The sequence below is a fragment of the Juglans microcarpa x Juglans regia genome, chromosome 5D (genome assembly GCF_004785595.1).
Source record: "Juglans microcarpa x Juglans regia isolate MS1-56 chromosome 5D, Jm3101_v1.0, whole genome shotgun sequence".
Taxonomy (NCBI): domain Eukaryota; kingdom Viridiplantae; phylum Streptophyta; class Magnoliopsida; order Fagales; family Juglandaceae; genus Juglans; species Juglans microcarpa x Juglans regia.
The window spans coordinates 2,325,573-2,342,605 of record NC_054602.1 but is presented as its reverse complement, the minus strand read 5'-3'; the positions used below and the strand labels follow the sequence as shown (position 1 = coordinate 2,342,605).

The following is a 17,033-nucleotide window of genomic DNA, read 5'->3' as shown; positions in this document are numbered from 1 at the left end:
TTTTATTTTATTTGTTAAAACTAAATACATATTGTAAGCAGGAAGAAAACAAAATTTACTATTATTCTTGGAAGGGAAATATCACCAGAGTCCAAAGTCTATATTTCAGGTATTGACATGTGTAAAGCAGCCCCAAAGGGCCAAAAATGGTGTTAACAATTTCCAAGGATGGCATGTTGCCTCAATAAGAGATCATAAGAATTTTCGCAATCCACCCGTACAGAAACCCGCAGCCGGGAGTTTTACCATTTTCTGTCAAACAACAAAATAAGTAAAAGATATCAGATTATATGGGCTTCGATTTTGTCTTTGATAAGTGGGTCTTTAAAAAATTACTTACGATCAACACCGATATATTCCTTTCTCAAAATCTATTTTAATTAACTTTTCGTTTACATCAAGTCACCATAAGAAATCAAAGTCAAAATAATCATAAAAGGGTGAACGTCATCAAGATAAAATGAAGATCAAGTAGAGCACAAGGCAAAGAGCATTTATGGGTACATCGTTCTTATCCTTTACGATAGTGCTGTTTACCATTCAAGGAATATGGTAGCTAAGCATATAGAATACCCTGTTTGCAAAAAGATGGTCCTGTTATTTTCAACTTTCCTCGCTCCACAATCCACATGTTAGGCGTGCACCTGGAAGCACTTCAGATGGGGGAACAAATGAAGCAATTCATCACGACTCCATCTATATACGGTAGCTAAGCAGATACAATACCTTGGTTGCAAGAAGATGGTCCCGTTAATTCCACTTTCCTCCCGCCATCTATTAGCTGTGCACTTTGAAGCACTTCAGATGGGGGAACAAATGAAGCAATTCATCACGACTGCGTCTCTAGGAGGGGAAAAACATACAATCATTAACACCCATCTAGTAAAGGACTTTTTTTTTATGAAAGCAAAAATACAAAGTTAGAAAGAGTCATTTACCTTAATGCCAATACATCCATTCACATCAAGGGTTGTAATTGTGTTTGAGCAGGACCTTGAGAGGGCCTCCAGACACTTATCAGTCACTCCAACTATTCCAAACAAGCTGCAAAAGATTCTTTATGAATTCAGTTATAGAAACCACCGCAAGAAAAACAATTGAGGACAGCCCAATGGCTTTATAAGCTTTATAATGCTTTACCATGAAACATTGCATGTTACCCCGTTCTTGGCCTGTCATTTAGTTTGTTTCAGCTTACCTAATCAACAACACCTTCTATGGGACAAACCGGTACTAAACCCTAGATAAAGAAACATCAAGTGAACCCCAAATGATTTGCCAAAGAAATTTTAGATAACCTGATGCTTATCGAGTTGTTATTGCAGAAAAGATATGATAAGAAAGTTTAAGTTAATCTGAGTCAATGGTTAAGTTAGAGAAAAGAGAGAGATCATGATGGGGCGGAAAGAGTTTGGAACTTCAGGCATACAGATCCACATGGTAGAGAAAAGGCTATAGAATGAACTTATCCAGCCATAACTATATTGACATTTATAATATCATCTTGTGTACCATCTTGTGTACTTGGGCTTTGCCTATCTCTATTAATATAATATCGATTACTTATAAAAAAAAAAAATAACATAATGACATTTATGTACATATGTGTGAAAATCGATATTTTATTTATAAAAATAAATATATTTGGGAAAAGAGTTATTTGAAAAAACAGCGAGAGAGAAAACAAAACAAAAATTTATACCAATGCAGATACATAGGCTTATGAGTCATGACCATGCCCAACTTGGCTCAGGCTCAGGCTCACTTTGATTATTGAATGAATTAAACAACCATCTCAGCCCAGTGTGAGGTGCTCAGGATGGTTGGCTTATTTGCAGAGCCATAAATGCAACATGACCTTCTCAGGCTCAGCTCAGCTTAGAAATAGCATCACCTCTAAGTTATATAACAGATCCAATAGTTTAGTAGTCTTGTGAAACCATAAGTGATTTGAAAGTTGTCAAAGCATGCTAACAAGTAAAAGACACATTCAAACATCATCCTCTTGAGACAAGAACATGGTTAAGTTTCTCATGCAAAAATGAGTAAGTGACAAGAGGTCACAGTTGCTCAAATTCAAGAATGCACTGTACAGTATAAGAAATTGAAGTTCTTTAAATATTCTCTTGTTGTAGAATGCGCATAGGTGTTGCTCTTGTTGTCCCGTGTACTTGGACTACTCCTACTTTTCTCATCAATAAATTTCTTCTTTATCGATAAAAATAAAAAAATAAAAATTACCTAAGAAATTCAAGAGAAGTGCAACCCTGTGCAATGCATATGACTCCCAAATCAGTGACTCGGATACACCTATCAGGAAAAAAAAAAGAAATACAATATTTGGTTTATAAAAATCTAAAAAAAACCTGTATCCTTTTTCTCATAGATATCTTAGACAGATTGGAAGATTTAGTTACCATGTCAAATTAAGACATACAAGGTTCACGCATTTAGCTACACAGGCAAGTCCCTCATCTGATAGATTCTGAAAATAAAATATTTCTAATTATTACCAATTGTCAGTTTTGTAAACCATATGCAAAAGGTCGTTCAGAAAACCTGAGATTTTACCTGGGCACCACAGAGGTCCAAGAACTTAAGCTGGGTCAGAAGTGATATACTCTTGTAAGCTAAATCTGTGAAGCTTCAAAGGAAGGGGGAAAAAAGCAATGCAAGAAGTCAAACCATAGCAAAAACTAGTTTTAAATTTAATATATAATGAGTAAATTGCATACCCAGAAAGGGCATAGAGGTTTAGACTCTGGAGAAAGGAGCATTTGAGCAGTATCTGCTGCAATCCATGGTCTGTTAACTTTGTGCACCTAGGTATGCCAAATTATGAAATGTGACACAAGTTTGAGGGTGAAGTTTTTGTACTAATGGAAAGAAATTCACCAAGTCAATTGACCATATAGAATGCAACTGATTCAATAAGAAGAGTTGCATACACAATGGAATTATCAAACCATAATAACCCCTCCTGAACAGCTTCTATGCCAGTAAAATGAGCCATCCAATTACATTTTTCAGGATCCTAGCTTAGAAGCCACACACCATTGAGAAATAATTGTTGTGAGTTTCACAACAACATATGACAGCAGATAATTTTTTTTTCCCATACATGTGTTCTCAACCGCCCAATATAATCTACATGGATTGATTTACATACCTAGTCAGGTTCAACAACTCTAATTTTGAGTAATTCTCAGCAACTAATTGCAAGCTTTTGTCCGAAATATTCTGCAATTTCCACATCAAAAGTACTGCATTAAGGAAATCCTTTAAGATAGATGGTAGAACTCAGAAGCTAAGTAATGGATGCAAGATATAATCTTTAACATTCAAAATATGGGCATGCCATGTTTTACATTTTGTTTTGCAAGTTAAAACATTGATGATGGTGATGATGATAACTAAGTAATATAATGGCATTTCCTCATATAGCATTGTCAAAATAACCTCTCTCTCTCTCTCTCTCACACACGCACGCATGCACTCACGCATACTGCCAATTATAAATATGCAAGATTTCCCTTCCATACATATAATATTCTTGAGGATGGAAGGGTATAATGTAATAGATATTTCATAACACTTCTTGGTTACCTTGACAATAACATTTTTTTTTTTCTTTTGATAAGGACCATAAGACAAATCAAGACTGAGTGGTCTCCAGAGATATAAAATAAATGTATATATACAATACATATGAATGCACATACGTATGTAAACTGCATATCGTTTGGTATTCAGTTAGTAGGATGGAACCTAGCAGTCAAATACCTTACAGCCACTTAAGTTCAACTCAGTTACATATTTGCAGTTCTTCACCAGATGCTTTATTCCCATATCTGTTATCCTGGAGTTGAGTTAATAATTCAAGTTTATCAGTGATGAGAAAAGTCTGAATTTAAAAAAAGGATTTGAAAACTTTCTCAATTTGCAAACCTAATGAATATTAAATACCTCACATTCCAATAGATAGAGAAGACCTTTAGCGTAGGACAAGCATTGGTTATAGCTTCAATTCCCTTATCGGAGATCTTTTGGCAGCCATTCAGATTCAGACACTCCAGATTTTGAAGAGAATCCAAACACTATTAAATGCAAATTATCAAATAGAATCTTAAGTTATAGAAAAGCATCCATTTAAAAGCATATCATTTTCTGATAAGCAAGATAAGTTTTATTAATGACGAGAGACCATGGTCTTTGTAATGAGGAACATGATATGGTTCTTGGTGCCCAACACACTATAATACCAAAATCTTTCAAGTTCTTCGACATTGATACAAATGGAAATATATTACCTTGATTTTAAGGAGTTCGAGATGTTTGTCTTCAATATCTTGCGCAAATTCAAGCTTTATGTGCTTCACATAACAATATCTCGGCTACAAAAATAAAATAATAATATCAACCCACGGAAGCATGGTCAACATCAACAACCATTGCACTAACCTCGGCAAGGCAAAGCACGCAACTTTAAGAGTACAATTGCAATTTCATCCGGTATTAAATATTTTAAAAGTCTCACCTTAAATGGCCAAACAAAGTACTTATATTATTCCACTCAACCCTACAATGACCATCATTCATTGAAAATAAACAAAAAAGCAATGAATTTTTTCAATCGAAGTTTACTCTAACCAGTGAAAGAGCAGCTACAACCCGATTTCCAGCATTACCCATTTCAGAAAAATCCAGACTCTGTAATAAGAAAACCCAGAGCACACAAACCGATATAATTTTCATTATAAAGAAAGAATAATAATAATAATAATAATAAAAACACGAGCAGACGAAAAATTACGAGCCAGATAGAGGGATAGGAGACAAGAGAGCGGTAAAGCCATGGGCTGACGAGAAGGAGAGAGACGAGATCTCTCTGTAACAGTCTCGTGCTCACGATTTTGAGGACCTTTGGAACTGTTTTTCTGTTCCATACGACTTCTGCTTCTGCTGCTTCCATTTCGCTGAGAGCGAGTCGCGTTTCGGCCATTTCCGCATAGTTTTTCATTTCATTAAAGTAGCACCTAAAATTAAGACAATAGTAATACCCTTCAATGCATATATGGACTTTGGGTTTCTGTTCTTAGTACTCTTATATTTTAATGTGTTGACGACAGTATTCAAGTTAGCGAATTTAGGTATCATAATTGGAGTTTATGAGCCTAAAAAGAGGTGATCTAGATTGATCTATTTAGTTCTGGCAATAAATTTTTTAAGTTAATCAATCAATCGATTATCTTAGATTGACTTTATAACAATACTTCCTCTCTCGATATTTGATAGAAATTAGCTAAATTTATCAAAATGATTTATTTGACAGTCTATTATTATAGATCAACATTTACATTTAGATTGAAATAATATCTATCTTCTCATTGCATATTTAATTGAAATAATATCGTCACTTTTTAAATAATATTATTAAGCAAAGTAAACAAACACGCAATAAAAAAAGGATTTTAAAGTTTAAGATGAAATTAACAAAAATATATATAATCTTAGTTTATATAGTGAGTCGTATATCCTTTTTCTGAATCAGATAATACAAAGTTTTAACCTTTGATTTCGTGTGAATTTCATATCAAATTCGAAGGTCCTATCAAACCACCTTTGATTTCTAATTTTTTTGCATCTTTAGGCCACGTTTGGATGTTAAGTTGAGTTCAATTTTTTATGAATAGTAGTGAATTGAAATGGTAGAGTGAGTTTTATGGGATCCACCTAAGATGAGTTTAAGGCTGCGTTTGGTTGCAAGACTTAGCTAAACTTAGTCTAATTTTAAGTTGAGTCTAACATCCAAATACCTAACTCTTAAATTACTAAACTCATTTCAACTCAAAACCTCCTTACACGCGAGACTTATAACCTTTTTTTAATTTAACACATATTTATACGTAGGACCCACAACCTTTTTAAATTTCTCATAAAAAGTATTAAACTCATCTTAACATCCAAACAAACTTTAAACTCAGTTTAGATAAGCTCTATATAACTTCCTCCACTACTCAACTCATTACTATTCATAAAGAACTAAACTTAGCTCAGTATCCAAACGCAGCCTAAATGTGTTTAGATGTTAAGATGAGTTTAGATATATTTATGAAAAATAAAAATAAAAAAGTTGTGGGTAACGTGTGTAAATAAGTGTTGAACTGAAAAAAGTTGTGGGTCTCACGTGTAAAGAAATTTTAAATTAAAATAAATTTAATATTTTGAGAGTTGGACATTTGAATATTAGATTGAATTTAAAATTAAACTAAAGTGAATTGATTGAATCTAACAATCAAACGGAGGTAGTTACACGTCGACAGGAGAAGCCCTTATTTAACAACGGTCTCGCTCACAAAGATACGTTCACATCCCCCTTTAGATTTGACGTAATGGGGTGATGAATATCCTTTTTTCAGACATTTTCTCAAACAGCTACTCCCCGGCAAAGACGATGACCTTCAAAATCAGACACTTTCTCTTCTCCATCCTAAAATTCCAGAAAACGAACACCTCCGAGACCCGCAACCTTTGCTCGCTTCATCAGCACCAACAATGCAGAGGCATAACCAAGGTCCGTCTTAAATGGGTCAAGAACCGAAGCCTGGACCACATCATCGACACCGAGACTGATCTCAAGGCCGCCTGCCTCCTCAAGGACGCTATCAAGCGCTCCCCAACCGGTTTCCTCACTGAAAAGTCTGTCGCCGATTGGCAGAAGCATCTCGGCCTCACCGTCCCCGTTCTCCGCTTCTTGCGCAGGTACCCCACTCTCTTTCACGAATTCCCTCATGCTCGTTACGCCAGCTTGCCTTGCTTTAAGTTAACAGACACTGCGTTGTTACTAGACTCGCAAGAACAAAGTATACACCAAAGCTGTGAGAGTGATACCGTGGAGAGGCTCTGTAGAGTGCTTATGATGATGAAAACTAGGACTGTGTCGTTGCAATCGTTGTATCCTTTGAAATGGGATCTAGGTTTGCCGGATACTTTTGAGAAGATACTAGTTCCAAAGTACCCCGATCATTTTAAATTCGTTAAGGCCATAAACGGTCTCGCAAGCTTGCGACTTGCCGAATGGCGTGAGGAATTCACCGAGTCCGCATTGGAAAGGAGTAATGAGCGCAGTAGATTGAGTGATGAGTATAGGCAATTCAAGAGGGGACAAACGGTATTGGCATTCCCGATGACTTTTCCAAGGGGATACGGGGCACAGAAGAAGGTGAAGGCATGGATGGAGGAATTTCAGAAGTTACCATACATTTCGCCTTATGAGGATTCTAGGAAGATCGATCCTAATAGTGATCTTATGGAGAAACGGGTTGTTGGTGTTTTGCATGAGATGTTAAGCTTGACTATTCACAAAAAGACCAAAAGGAACTACCTAAGAAGCTTGAGGGAGGAACTGAATCTTCCGCACAAGTTTACTCGAATCTTTACAAGGTATCCAGGGATATTCTACCTGTCGTTGAAGTGCAAAACAACGACCGTGGCTCTTAAAGAAGGGTATCGCCGGGGAAAACTCGTGGACCCACATCCCCTTGCACGTCTGAGGGAGAAGTTTTATCAGGTTATGAGAACAGGGCTCCTTTATCGCAGTAAGGGCGTGAATTTGATTCCCCAGCAAGAAATTTTGCTTGATAATAATATGGAAGATGAGACGGGGCTAGAAGATTCTGAGGTGGAAGAGATTGAGACAGATGAGGAATGCTGTGAGGATGAAGTATCAGAGATGGATGAGGGGTCTGACGAACAGTAGTATGAGTAAAAGCAAGCTGGAAAACATGATAATTGGTTCAAGGTATGGAATTCTACTCGAAAGTACTCAATTTAGATCCTTTTCTTAAATGAGTGTGGAAATAACTAGGGATGTTGATTCTGTGATCCGTGCGATGGTTGTTTGTTGTTGATCCTCCTACTGACTCACTGGAAAATTCTTTCTATGTTGCCATTTAAATCCCCCTTTGCAACCACGAAGAATGTTATGGTTGCACTTACTAATTACACTAAACCGTGAGCCAAATTGTTTTGGTTCCACAAGTTTGCGTAATGTTGGTAATAGAAAACAAAAAAGATATACAAGGTTTGCAAAACAAATGCTTGCTTCGTGCATACATTAAAAGATGCTGCCAATATATGTAACAAAATAAGTGAGTATTATGAATGTTAAGATGCTGTGAGTGATGACCGTATCAATCTCAATAGAGGATGGTTATTGTTGCTTGTTGTCAGGTTAGTATCACTGTTTATATGAAGTGTATGAAGATGTTCAAAAGGTTGAATATGTGAATTTTGTTATGTTTTCGGAGACTGAAGCAATCTTTTGTTTAGAATAAGTTCAATTTCATCGGGACAAAGAAACACTGGCATTATCAAGGTACACAAGGAGTGCCTTGGAGTTTTTCCAGGTCCTTCTTGTTATCTGCAAAACTTCAATGACATATTTCCTTCTAGATGCACCATATCAAGCAAATTGGTATCAGATTCCTCAAAGTCTCATTGTCTAGACTCTCAAGCCACACTCTAAACAGGTTCACACCAGTCTAGGCATCACCCACAATTTATCTCCACGGAAGGTCATCAATTTATTCACCATCCAAGAATCAAAGACAATAGTCCACAATTATGTTTATTGGCAACAAGACGTAATTTATACTGGTGCAGCTCATTTCCGATGGCGTCTCTCTTTGATGAATTATTGTAGTTTATACACAAATGGGTGTCAAGACCAAAATGAGAAAAAGTCCCCATTTTTTCTTGTTGCGATTCCCTACCATTTTAGCCTCCACCACACCTCTCCCATTATCAATAATGATGCTTCATTACTAAACCCACATCTCTACGGAGGCTTCTTATATTGTGCCCACGGGAATATATATATATATATATATATATATATATATAGAGAGAGAGAGAGAGAGAGAGAGAGGTCAGTTAAAAAAATATAAATATATATTTATATATACTGAGAGAAATCAAGGGCGAGCAAATTCAGTATACAGCAGGACGCTAATCCCAAGCACTGGTCACGCCTGCACCATACCCCCACCCCCGCCATAACCACCAGAAAACCCATAGCCACCGCTACTATTTGCTCCACCATAGTAATCTGTGGCCCTATTAAATGAACCGTCCCTCCTAAAATCACGGCCACCAAAACGGCCTCCCCCAGACCGCCGATTTCTGCCACCACCCCCACCATAAGAAGCCCTTGATGCATAACGTGTAAGCCAAGCAGGTACTTCTTGATTTGCTTCTTGCATTAGATCAGCTAGTGGCCTTGCCATCGATGAATTATTCTCGTTAAAGAAAGCAGTTGCCAATCCTGTTTTTCCAGCTCGCCCTGTACGTCCTATCCGGTGAACGTAATCATCAATGTCATTTGGAAGATCAAAGTTGACCACATGCCCTACGTGAGGAATGTCAAGACCACGTGCTGCCACATCTGTTGCCACTAAAATTGGTGTCTTTCCGCTTTTGAACAATCTCAATGCTTGTTCTCTCTCCTGCAACAAAACCAAGTACGATAAGGCTTTTGGTCGACGCTAACCACGTGACAATAAGGTCAGCATAAAATAACTTGAGACAGCTTTCAATTAAGAATATTTCATATTAAAACCGGTGAATTACTTCTCTTTCTTTTCCCAAATCAGAATGTAACTTCAAATCGAGCCATAATTCTGGATATCAGACAGAAACTCACTTAAAAAAGGATAACTATAATACATCTCCTGCCTTTTTCTTGTTTAGCCAATATCATCCACTCATTACACACACACACACATACACACACACACCAATACATATAAATTAAAAGATATATAATTAAACTTATTAATAGTAAATAAAATAACTAATTAAATTAGACTAAACACATGTTTTCCCCCCGTGTCTTTTTCATTATATAACCACTGGATTCATAAAATTATTAAATTTAAGAAGTTAAGAGTCTACAGTAATAACTCAATAATTGGGAGTAGTTTGGAAATAGAGATGATTTCATCTCATCTCAAAATTTCTTATCTCATTTTCTTCCCAAATATCACTCTAAACATAAACATTTTTCAATTTCAAATCAACTTTTTCATTTAATCATTACCTAATCATTACAACTTTCCCAAACTTCCAAACAAAACACAAAAAATAATTCCATTTTTTCAAATCCCAAAACAAAAATTATATTGAAAAATTATATTCTAACAATATTTTAACTTTATAATATTTGTATTCTAACTTTTTCCCTCTCCTTTCCTAAGACCCATTAAAACATTTTAATTCAAACCATTTCACAATTATTCACATATTTTTCATCTCATCTCATTCTCCAATCACCCCCTTAGTCTTACTTTAGCAAAGTTTGTGAGGTTTCCCCTGACTAGCATAGAAACAAATGAGTACCGGGAGAAAAAGATCAATGCGTTACAACCAAAATCTTGAAATTAAGATGTTATCATTGACATTTTTTTTTGTATAATAGCTCAAGGTATTCAATTTACTTGCATGTACTATTTTTCATCTAATTAGTTTAGTTATTCCTGCACATTGCGCAATTATGCAGCTAGTGCATATGATAATTAAACCAATGCACCTGTTGTGTTCTATCACCATGAATGGTAGTTGCAGGAAATCCATTAAGGCACAACCAATGCTCCAATGAATCAGCTCCCTTCTTTGTCTCCACAAAAACTAATGTTAAGGCTTGCTGCGAATATAAAGACAAATATTTATGAATCTCATGCTAGATATAAATAAATCCATCAAATAAAGCCAAAAAGGAACTTCATAGGCAAGTCCAAATTGAAGGATGCATATTTCATCTTACCTTGCCCTGAACTCCATTTTCCTTCTGAGCATGAATAAGATCCATAAGATGGCTTCTCTTATCAGACTCGTGAACAAATTCAACTCTTTGGACAATCAAATCAGTACTTGAACCAACCCTTCCAACAGCCAAAAATATGTAATTTGAAAGAAAATCAGATGCCAACCTCTGCATATCAAATTAAAATTGCAAAAACGCTATCAGATAGATGCAATTTGAGGTGCCTCTTTTCAGAAAAACTGTTATTGTTAGCCTTGGCATCTTAAGACATTGACAGTGCATGCAAAGTGACTATATAGAAGGAATTGACTCTGCCTATTGTAACAAATTTAGTGAGTAGCACCCACAAATTTTATTCCATTAGGATATCAAAATAAAACAATATCACATACCAACCACTCAAGTGCTCTGTCACATATGCTGAGTTCCCACACACACAGATACATGCATCGATACATTTTTTTTTATAAGCCAAACATCAATACATGACCCACGAGGTGACTTCTTATCTTCTTCTACCCACCATAACACTTCAATGAACAACATAAAATGTACATTGCAACACACTAACTAATAAACAAATTGAAACACAACACAGCAACTAAGACTTACCTGTATCTCTTTAGGAAAGGTGGCACTAAACAGCATCGTCTGTCTCGCACCTGGTGGAGGCATGTCCATTTGCTCCACTATCTTTCGGATTTGGGGCTCAAAACCCATATCCAGCATCCGATCTGCCTCATCAAGAGCCAAATATCTGATCATCTGCAACGAGACTCTAGCCCTCTCAAGCAAATCAACCAATCGGCCTGGAGTTGCCACAAGGATATCAACTCCTCTCTCAAGCTCTCGCAACTGACCACACAACACATCATTATTATATAACAAAAGTGGGCAGTAAATATTCACTAAAAGGATCACCAATCTTGAAAGTAGTACAAATTCCCACCCCCCCCCCCAACAAAAAAAAAAAAAAAAAAAGAACAATTGGGGAGAAACAATCAAACCTAGTACAAATTTTAACCACCTCCACAACTCCAAATATCATGAGACGTATCAAATAAAATAGAACAGCCATTTTACAGTTCAGGATGGTGGAACTATGATCAATGGAAATGTCATCAAACTCAAAACAGAATATAATACTTTTACACAAGGAACAACTACCATGCACCAGTCAAATCCAAAATATAGCAATATCTAGATATAGGAAACGGAAAATCTATTGCTTTTGAGTCAATCAAAACATAAAATCTCTCTAGTGGGTATACTTCCGCCAAGATCCTCCCCAGGACAACAACCATCAATATCTCTCCACATGGATATGTCCTAAGAAAAAAAAAAAAATCAAAGTCACTCAGAAAAAAATAGTCAAACAAAATGAAGAAACCAGCAAATCCACAACATTATCAGCAGCCCTCTCACGAATAGATGTCAAGCTGTTGATAACTTAGCAAGATAACAAACAAAAAAGTACAACAAAAGCAAACAAAGAGGCCAGGGAATCAGCAAGCCACAAATTGTCAATCTATTGAAAACCTGTTGATTGATTGGTGCTCCTCCATAGGCAACGACCACCTTGACACCAGTTTGATAGGAAAACTTTTTTGCTTCATTGTGTATCTACAAGTCAATCAAAATAGAAACATAATACCCATATTGATAATCTGCAAAGCTCTGAGAATCCACATCAAGTGAATGATATAGATGGGTATCCCACCTGGCATGATAACTCCCTTGTAGGTGAAAGAATTAGAGCAAGAGGGTACACAATCCGTGCTCCACGAGGTCTCTGAACATACTGGCCCCGCATGATTCCACTGATAATCGGAAAGCAAAAGGCAGCAGTCTTCCCTGATCCAGTCTGAGCACAAGCCATTAGATCCCGCCCTGCAAGAGAAATTGGTATAGCATAACGCTGTACGGGAGTTGGTTTCACATACTTGCACCTCCAAATATTTTGATTCAATGCGTCCCCCAAGTCAATCTCTGCAAAAGTATTCACAGGTGGGGGCACATTGTTCCCACTCGTCTCCACAGGAATGTCATCATAAGCCTCAAAGTTAATACCTTTATTTTCTTCCTCGCTAAATTCTTGCGTTAAATTTTCATCATCACCAAAAGGGTTCACCTCGCGTTCTCTCCCTCGTTCCCACCCCCACTTCTACTATTCCATCCACTACCCCCTCGACCACCAATAGAACCATTATGTCCTGTACGCCCGAAGTCGGGCCTAGAACCTCCACCCCAGTGTGACTTGGTTGTGATTCCACCGTAGTTAACCCGATCATTGGCTGGTGAAGAAGTTTGTAATTGAGCAGGGGGGTCTGATGAAGGAGGTTGCCTATTACGAAGATGTGGCAGAACATAGGTTGATCGGGTAGGGCGTTTTAAGCCATTGCTATTAGAAGAACCAGTTGCCACATTCTCACATGCAGTGTTAGCCACAGAATCTGCCCATGAAGTTGTCATAACTGCGAGCTTTATTGGTCCTTCCTACTTACAATAAATGGGCGACCACAACCAAAACTCTACTACACTAGAATGTGAAAAGCAAAACTTTGGCTCCTAAACGAATTTTCCTTGTATGTCTTTGCCCTACGTATAACTCAGATCGATCAATATATTGATTAATCAAGTACAATTAAACCAAACAAAAGCTCCCAAAATAAAACAATAATAAAGAAAACTAAACACTTATACCTATATAAGTTGTCACAGCAAAGGGGATCATAGACCTCAAATAAAAAGCGAAGCGGATCATAAAAAAACGACGGCAACAAAATAATATTAAACGAAAACTCTTAAGATGAAGAATCAGAACGAGTCAGAAAAATTTAAGAACTAATTAGTTCCAAACAGAAGAATCGTCAAAAATTAGGAGAACGATGTGCTGAGAGCTTGAAATCTCAATCAGACAAGCATGCATATCAAATTAGAGACCTCAAGATATGCCATCATGATAAGCATAAATTGCGAGCAAACACACAGATTCAACAAAAGACAGTGACAAAATTGCATTTTCCCGTAATAATAACGAGTACGCAGCAGAATATTGATGAAGAAAAGAAATTCAAGGACATCAACCAGCTCACGGAACAAAAACGAAAAACACAAAACAACAACGACAAAAACAAGCTTTGTACCTGGCGCCGAGACACATGGAAATTGTGAGAAAGGAGCGAGGAGATGGAAATGGCGTAACGAGAGAGAATGAGCTGTGATTAGCCAATTTGGATCTAAAAATGAAACTTTGAAACCCTAGCTTGTTCGGGAAGACAAACAGGATCGGACACGAGGCGAAAATATCGGTATGACTCGCTTCGTAATAAGATCAACGAGATTTTTCAGGTTTCTTGCGCTTTTCAACGCGGATCAGAGCTCTTTCTTTACGTGCCAAAATAAATAAATAAATAAATATATCTAATGATTTCCGTACAACACGGAGGCTCGAGCCTCGGATCCCTCTCCATTTTCTCTCTCTTTCTTTTGGGTTCAAATGTTTTTTTCAGAAACGAAAAATAAAGCGCCCGGTAGCAAAAATCTTTCTTTTTATTTTTTTTTTATTTTTATATTTTTTTCAACATATTTAAATATTTTTAAAAAATAAAAAAATATATTAATATACTAAAAATCACTTCTTTAATCATTAAATAAAAAAAAAATTAAAACGTGAGCGGTTAAAATAAGCAGAAAAAGTCAGGCAACATAGTAGTATTTTCTTATTATTAAATGAGTACTGATATTAGGGCCATATAGAAACCAATGAAGTCGTTTGTCGTCGAAGTCAACTGACAGTCGCCAGCTAGAATCGACAGAAAACCGATTGGTCAGTGATAAGAAATTAATGAAACTGACGTCGATTGATTTGATCCTGATTTGAACTAGATTCAAACTGCTAAATTGGTCGATATAATATAATATAATATATATATATATATATTAGATAAAATGACGTTGTTTTACATGTATCATTTAGAAAAAAATTAAAATGAAACAACGTAGTTTGGTTTAATACACAAAATGACGCCCTTTAGATTTAGGGTTTAATACTCACTTTCTATTTTTTTCTCTTGATTCTCATCTCTGCGACTCTCTCTCTCTCATGCAGCATCTTGCCGCCGCACATCTATCTCTCTTCTATCTCACACAATAACGCCATCAATATATCTCTCTCTCATCATGACACAAACGCGGCACTATTCTCTCTAATCGTGATGTTCTCGCGATACTATTGCGCCATTGATAGGACATCAACAAACTGACCGAAATCACGCCAAGACCGATGTCATCCCTCTTAATTGGTTGATTTTAAACATGTTTAAAATTAATCAGTTTGGTTTTAGACTGGAACCGAATTGCATATGTCGGTTTTCATCCCCAACCGATATAGACAATTATTATCATTTTTTATATAATCATATTTTAAAATAAATATTTTTATAAATTATTTTATAAAAATATTTATCATGTCCTAATTTTAACACACTGGCTACATCAGTAGCGTGTAAGATGACATGATTTTACTCGAATAAAAAACAATGACAACTGAAGAGTTGTGTATCTCGCTCTAGCTCGACAAAGAAGAAATGAAAGCCATCAACAAAAGAGCATTTCAAAAAGCCTAGAATGATATGAAGTGAAGGTCTATTTAGATAATAAAGTCCTCAAGTCATTCAAACTTATCTTAATATTCCAACACTATAAATATAAACACTTTTTAATTTTAAGTCTTTAACTTTTTAATTGAATTATTATAAAATTTTCAAACTTTCAAATAAAATACAAAAAATAATTCAATTTTTTAAATTTTAAAATAAAAATAATATTCTAATAATATTTCAACTTTATAATATTTTTATTTAATTTTTTTCAATAATTTCTCAAAATTCTATAAAACATATTAACTCAAACAATTTTATTATTATTCATAGGTTATCTCATCTTGATCTCCTATCACCGTCCAAGAAAACGCCCCATTGCAATTGTTCCAAATAATTCTTGGGGGGCTGAGATCGTTGTTGTCAGGTGAGCTCATAGCTTGGGAACGCGAAGGTGGGAAGGGGCTTCGGAAGACGGCAATACTGTTGGACATTGGTGTGGCGAGGTGAGCATGGAGCAGTATATATCGATGGACTTGGGAAGGTTTCACGGTGAGCTCATGTAATGAACCCGGTTGTGGTTGCTGTTTGTATCAAGGAAAAAGCGGTGGAAATGGTGGTAGACTTGAAAGTAGACTGCTGCGTTGGAAATGCAGAATGCATGCAAGGTGCTTGACAAAAGGTGACAATAGAATAGAGAAGATGAACAGAAAAGATGGAGATGAAAGCGATGTCACGCTGGGCTAGTTCAAGGCAGCCCTTCCTCCAAATAGTTTCCAAATACAAGATAATTTCAGATTACTCCCTTCCATCACTTCCCTTCCTTTTATATGAAATTAGAAGCAAAATAACAAACTCTCTAACAGACTCCACTACTTCTATACAGCCAGACTACTTGGCACGTGGGTAAGGCTGCTCCTCTCTGCATACTACAATTGTTAAACGCACACTTCACTAACATTAATACCAAACAACGCTGTGTAGATCTCCAGGAATGACGCCGTCTCAATTGGGTTCATAACAATTCCCTCCTCTTAAAAAAAAAACCTTGTCCTCAAGGTTTGTTCTCTCTCTCCACTTTCATCAGTAAACTTTGCGTGGTGTTCCTGACATTATTGCAACAACTTTTATTTCGGCCATGACTTGCAAATACAACACCCACTGCCTTCTCTAATGTCCAGATTGCACTAACAAGCTCCCATAAGAACAAGAGCAATAGGAAGGAATAGGATTGCTTCCCAATCTTGCTAAGAGCAATATTTGCTAATCCCACTTTTATTGTAGCAGACCCATTGAAGGGAGAGAAAACCCACATTGCAATGTCAGTAAAAGTAGCACCAAAAGCAGTCTTCACATGAACATAAAGTTTTGCACTTTCCAAGTTTCCATGTTTGACCCTCTCTCTCCGATCATCACAAGGCAAGTCCATCCAAAACTCCCCGTCATTCACTTCCTCACCTGGTAAATTTGAGCCATTATCATCCGTAGCCTCACCATCCGAAATCTCGTTTCTAAACAACAGTGCTCCATTTTTGAAAAACTATGAAACAGAAGATGACAAGAAGACTTCTTCTAGATGAAAAAAAAAATGCGGTGAGTCCATAGTGGGG

General features: G+C 36.5%; 3 protein-coding genes across 7 annotated transcripts; 1 reads left to right on the top strand and 2 right to left on the bottom strand.

Moving 5' to 3' along the window:
- Positions 1-42: 42 nt before the first annotated feature.
- Positions 43-5,048, bottom strand: LOC121264524 (F-box protein At3g58530). Of its 5 annotated transcripts, none has more exons than XR_005940513.1 (13): positions 4,818-5,048; positions 4,651-4,710; positions 4,311-4,394; positions 3,967-4,097; positions 3,784-3,859; positions 3,170-3,240; positions 2,736-2,822; positions 2,572-2,644; positions 2,418-2,485; positions 2,242-2,310; positions 939-1,044; positions 727-843; positions 43-252 (listed from the first exon to the last, which is right to left on the bottom strand). XR_005940513.1 is itself a non-coding variant. In XM_041167745.1 (12 exons), exons 1-12 carry the CDS (start codon positions 4,944-4,946, stop codon positions 778-780), a joined length of 1,020 nt encoding a protein of 339 aa, XP_041023679.1. In that variant the 5' UTR covers positions 4,947-5,048; the 3' UTR covers positions 428-777. The 5 variants fall into 5 exon arrangements, 2 of the variants coding, with proteins under 2 accessions (XP_041023679.1, XP_041023678.1); XR_005940512.1 differs by lacking the exon at positions 43-252 and adding an exon at positions 428-653; XR_005940511.1 differs by lacking the exon at positions 43-252 and adding an exon at positions 428-644.
- Positions 5,049-6,268: 1,220 nt separating this feature from the next.
- Positions 6,269-7,957, top strand: LOC121264807 (protein WHAT'S THIS FACTOR 9, mitochondrial). The gene has a single exon (XM_041168112.1). The coding sequence runs from the start codon at positions 6,401-6,403 to the stop codon at positions 7,757-7,759; it is 1,359 nt and encodes a 452-aa protein (XP_041024046.1). The 5' UTR covers positions 6,269-6,400; the 3' UTR covers positions 7,760-7,957.
- A 977-nt stretch (positions 7,958-8,934) lies between these two features.
- On the bottom strand, positions 8,935-14,309 carry LOC121264806 (DEAD-box ATP-dependent RNA helicase 37-like). Its single transcript, XM_041168111.1, is given in 9 exon segments — positions 8,935-9,041; positions 9,044-9,506; positions 10,589-10,702; positions 10,823-10,990; positions 11,435-11,677; positions 12,362-12,445; positions 12,543-12,982; positions 12,985-13,420; positions 13,969-14,309. Coding segments are annotated over 8 exon segments (1,854 nt in total). The 5' UTR covers positions 13,295-13,420; positions 13,969-14,309; the 3' UTR covers positions 8,935-9,009.
- Between the last annotated feature and the right edge of the window lie 2,724 nt (positions 14,310-17,033).

Coding starts and splice junctions, on each gene's coding strand:
- LOC121264524 (XM_041167744.1), bottom strand. CDS start 5,020: ATGAAAAACTATGCGGAAATGGCCGAAACGCGACTCGCTCTCAGCGAA. Junction 4,098..4,310: donor TCGAACTCCTTAAAATCAAG/GTAATATATTTC, acceptor TGCATTTAATAG/TGTTTGGATTCTCTTCAAAA. Junction 1,045..2,241: donor ACTTCTCTTGAATTTCTTAG/GTAATTTTTATT, acceptor AATCTTTTGCAG/CTTGTTTGGAATAGTTGGAG.
- LOC121264807 (XM_041168112.1), top strand. CDS start 6,401: ATGAATATCCTTTTTTCAGACATTTTCTCAAACAGCTACTCCCCGGCA.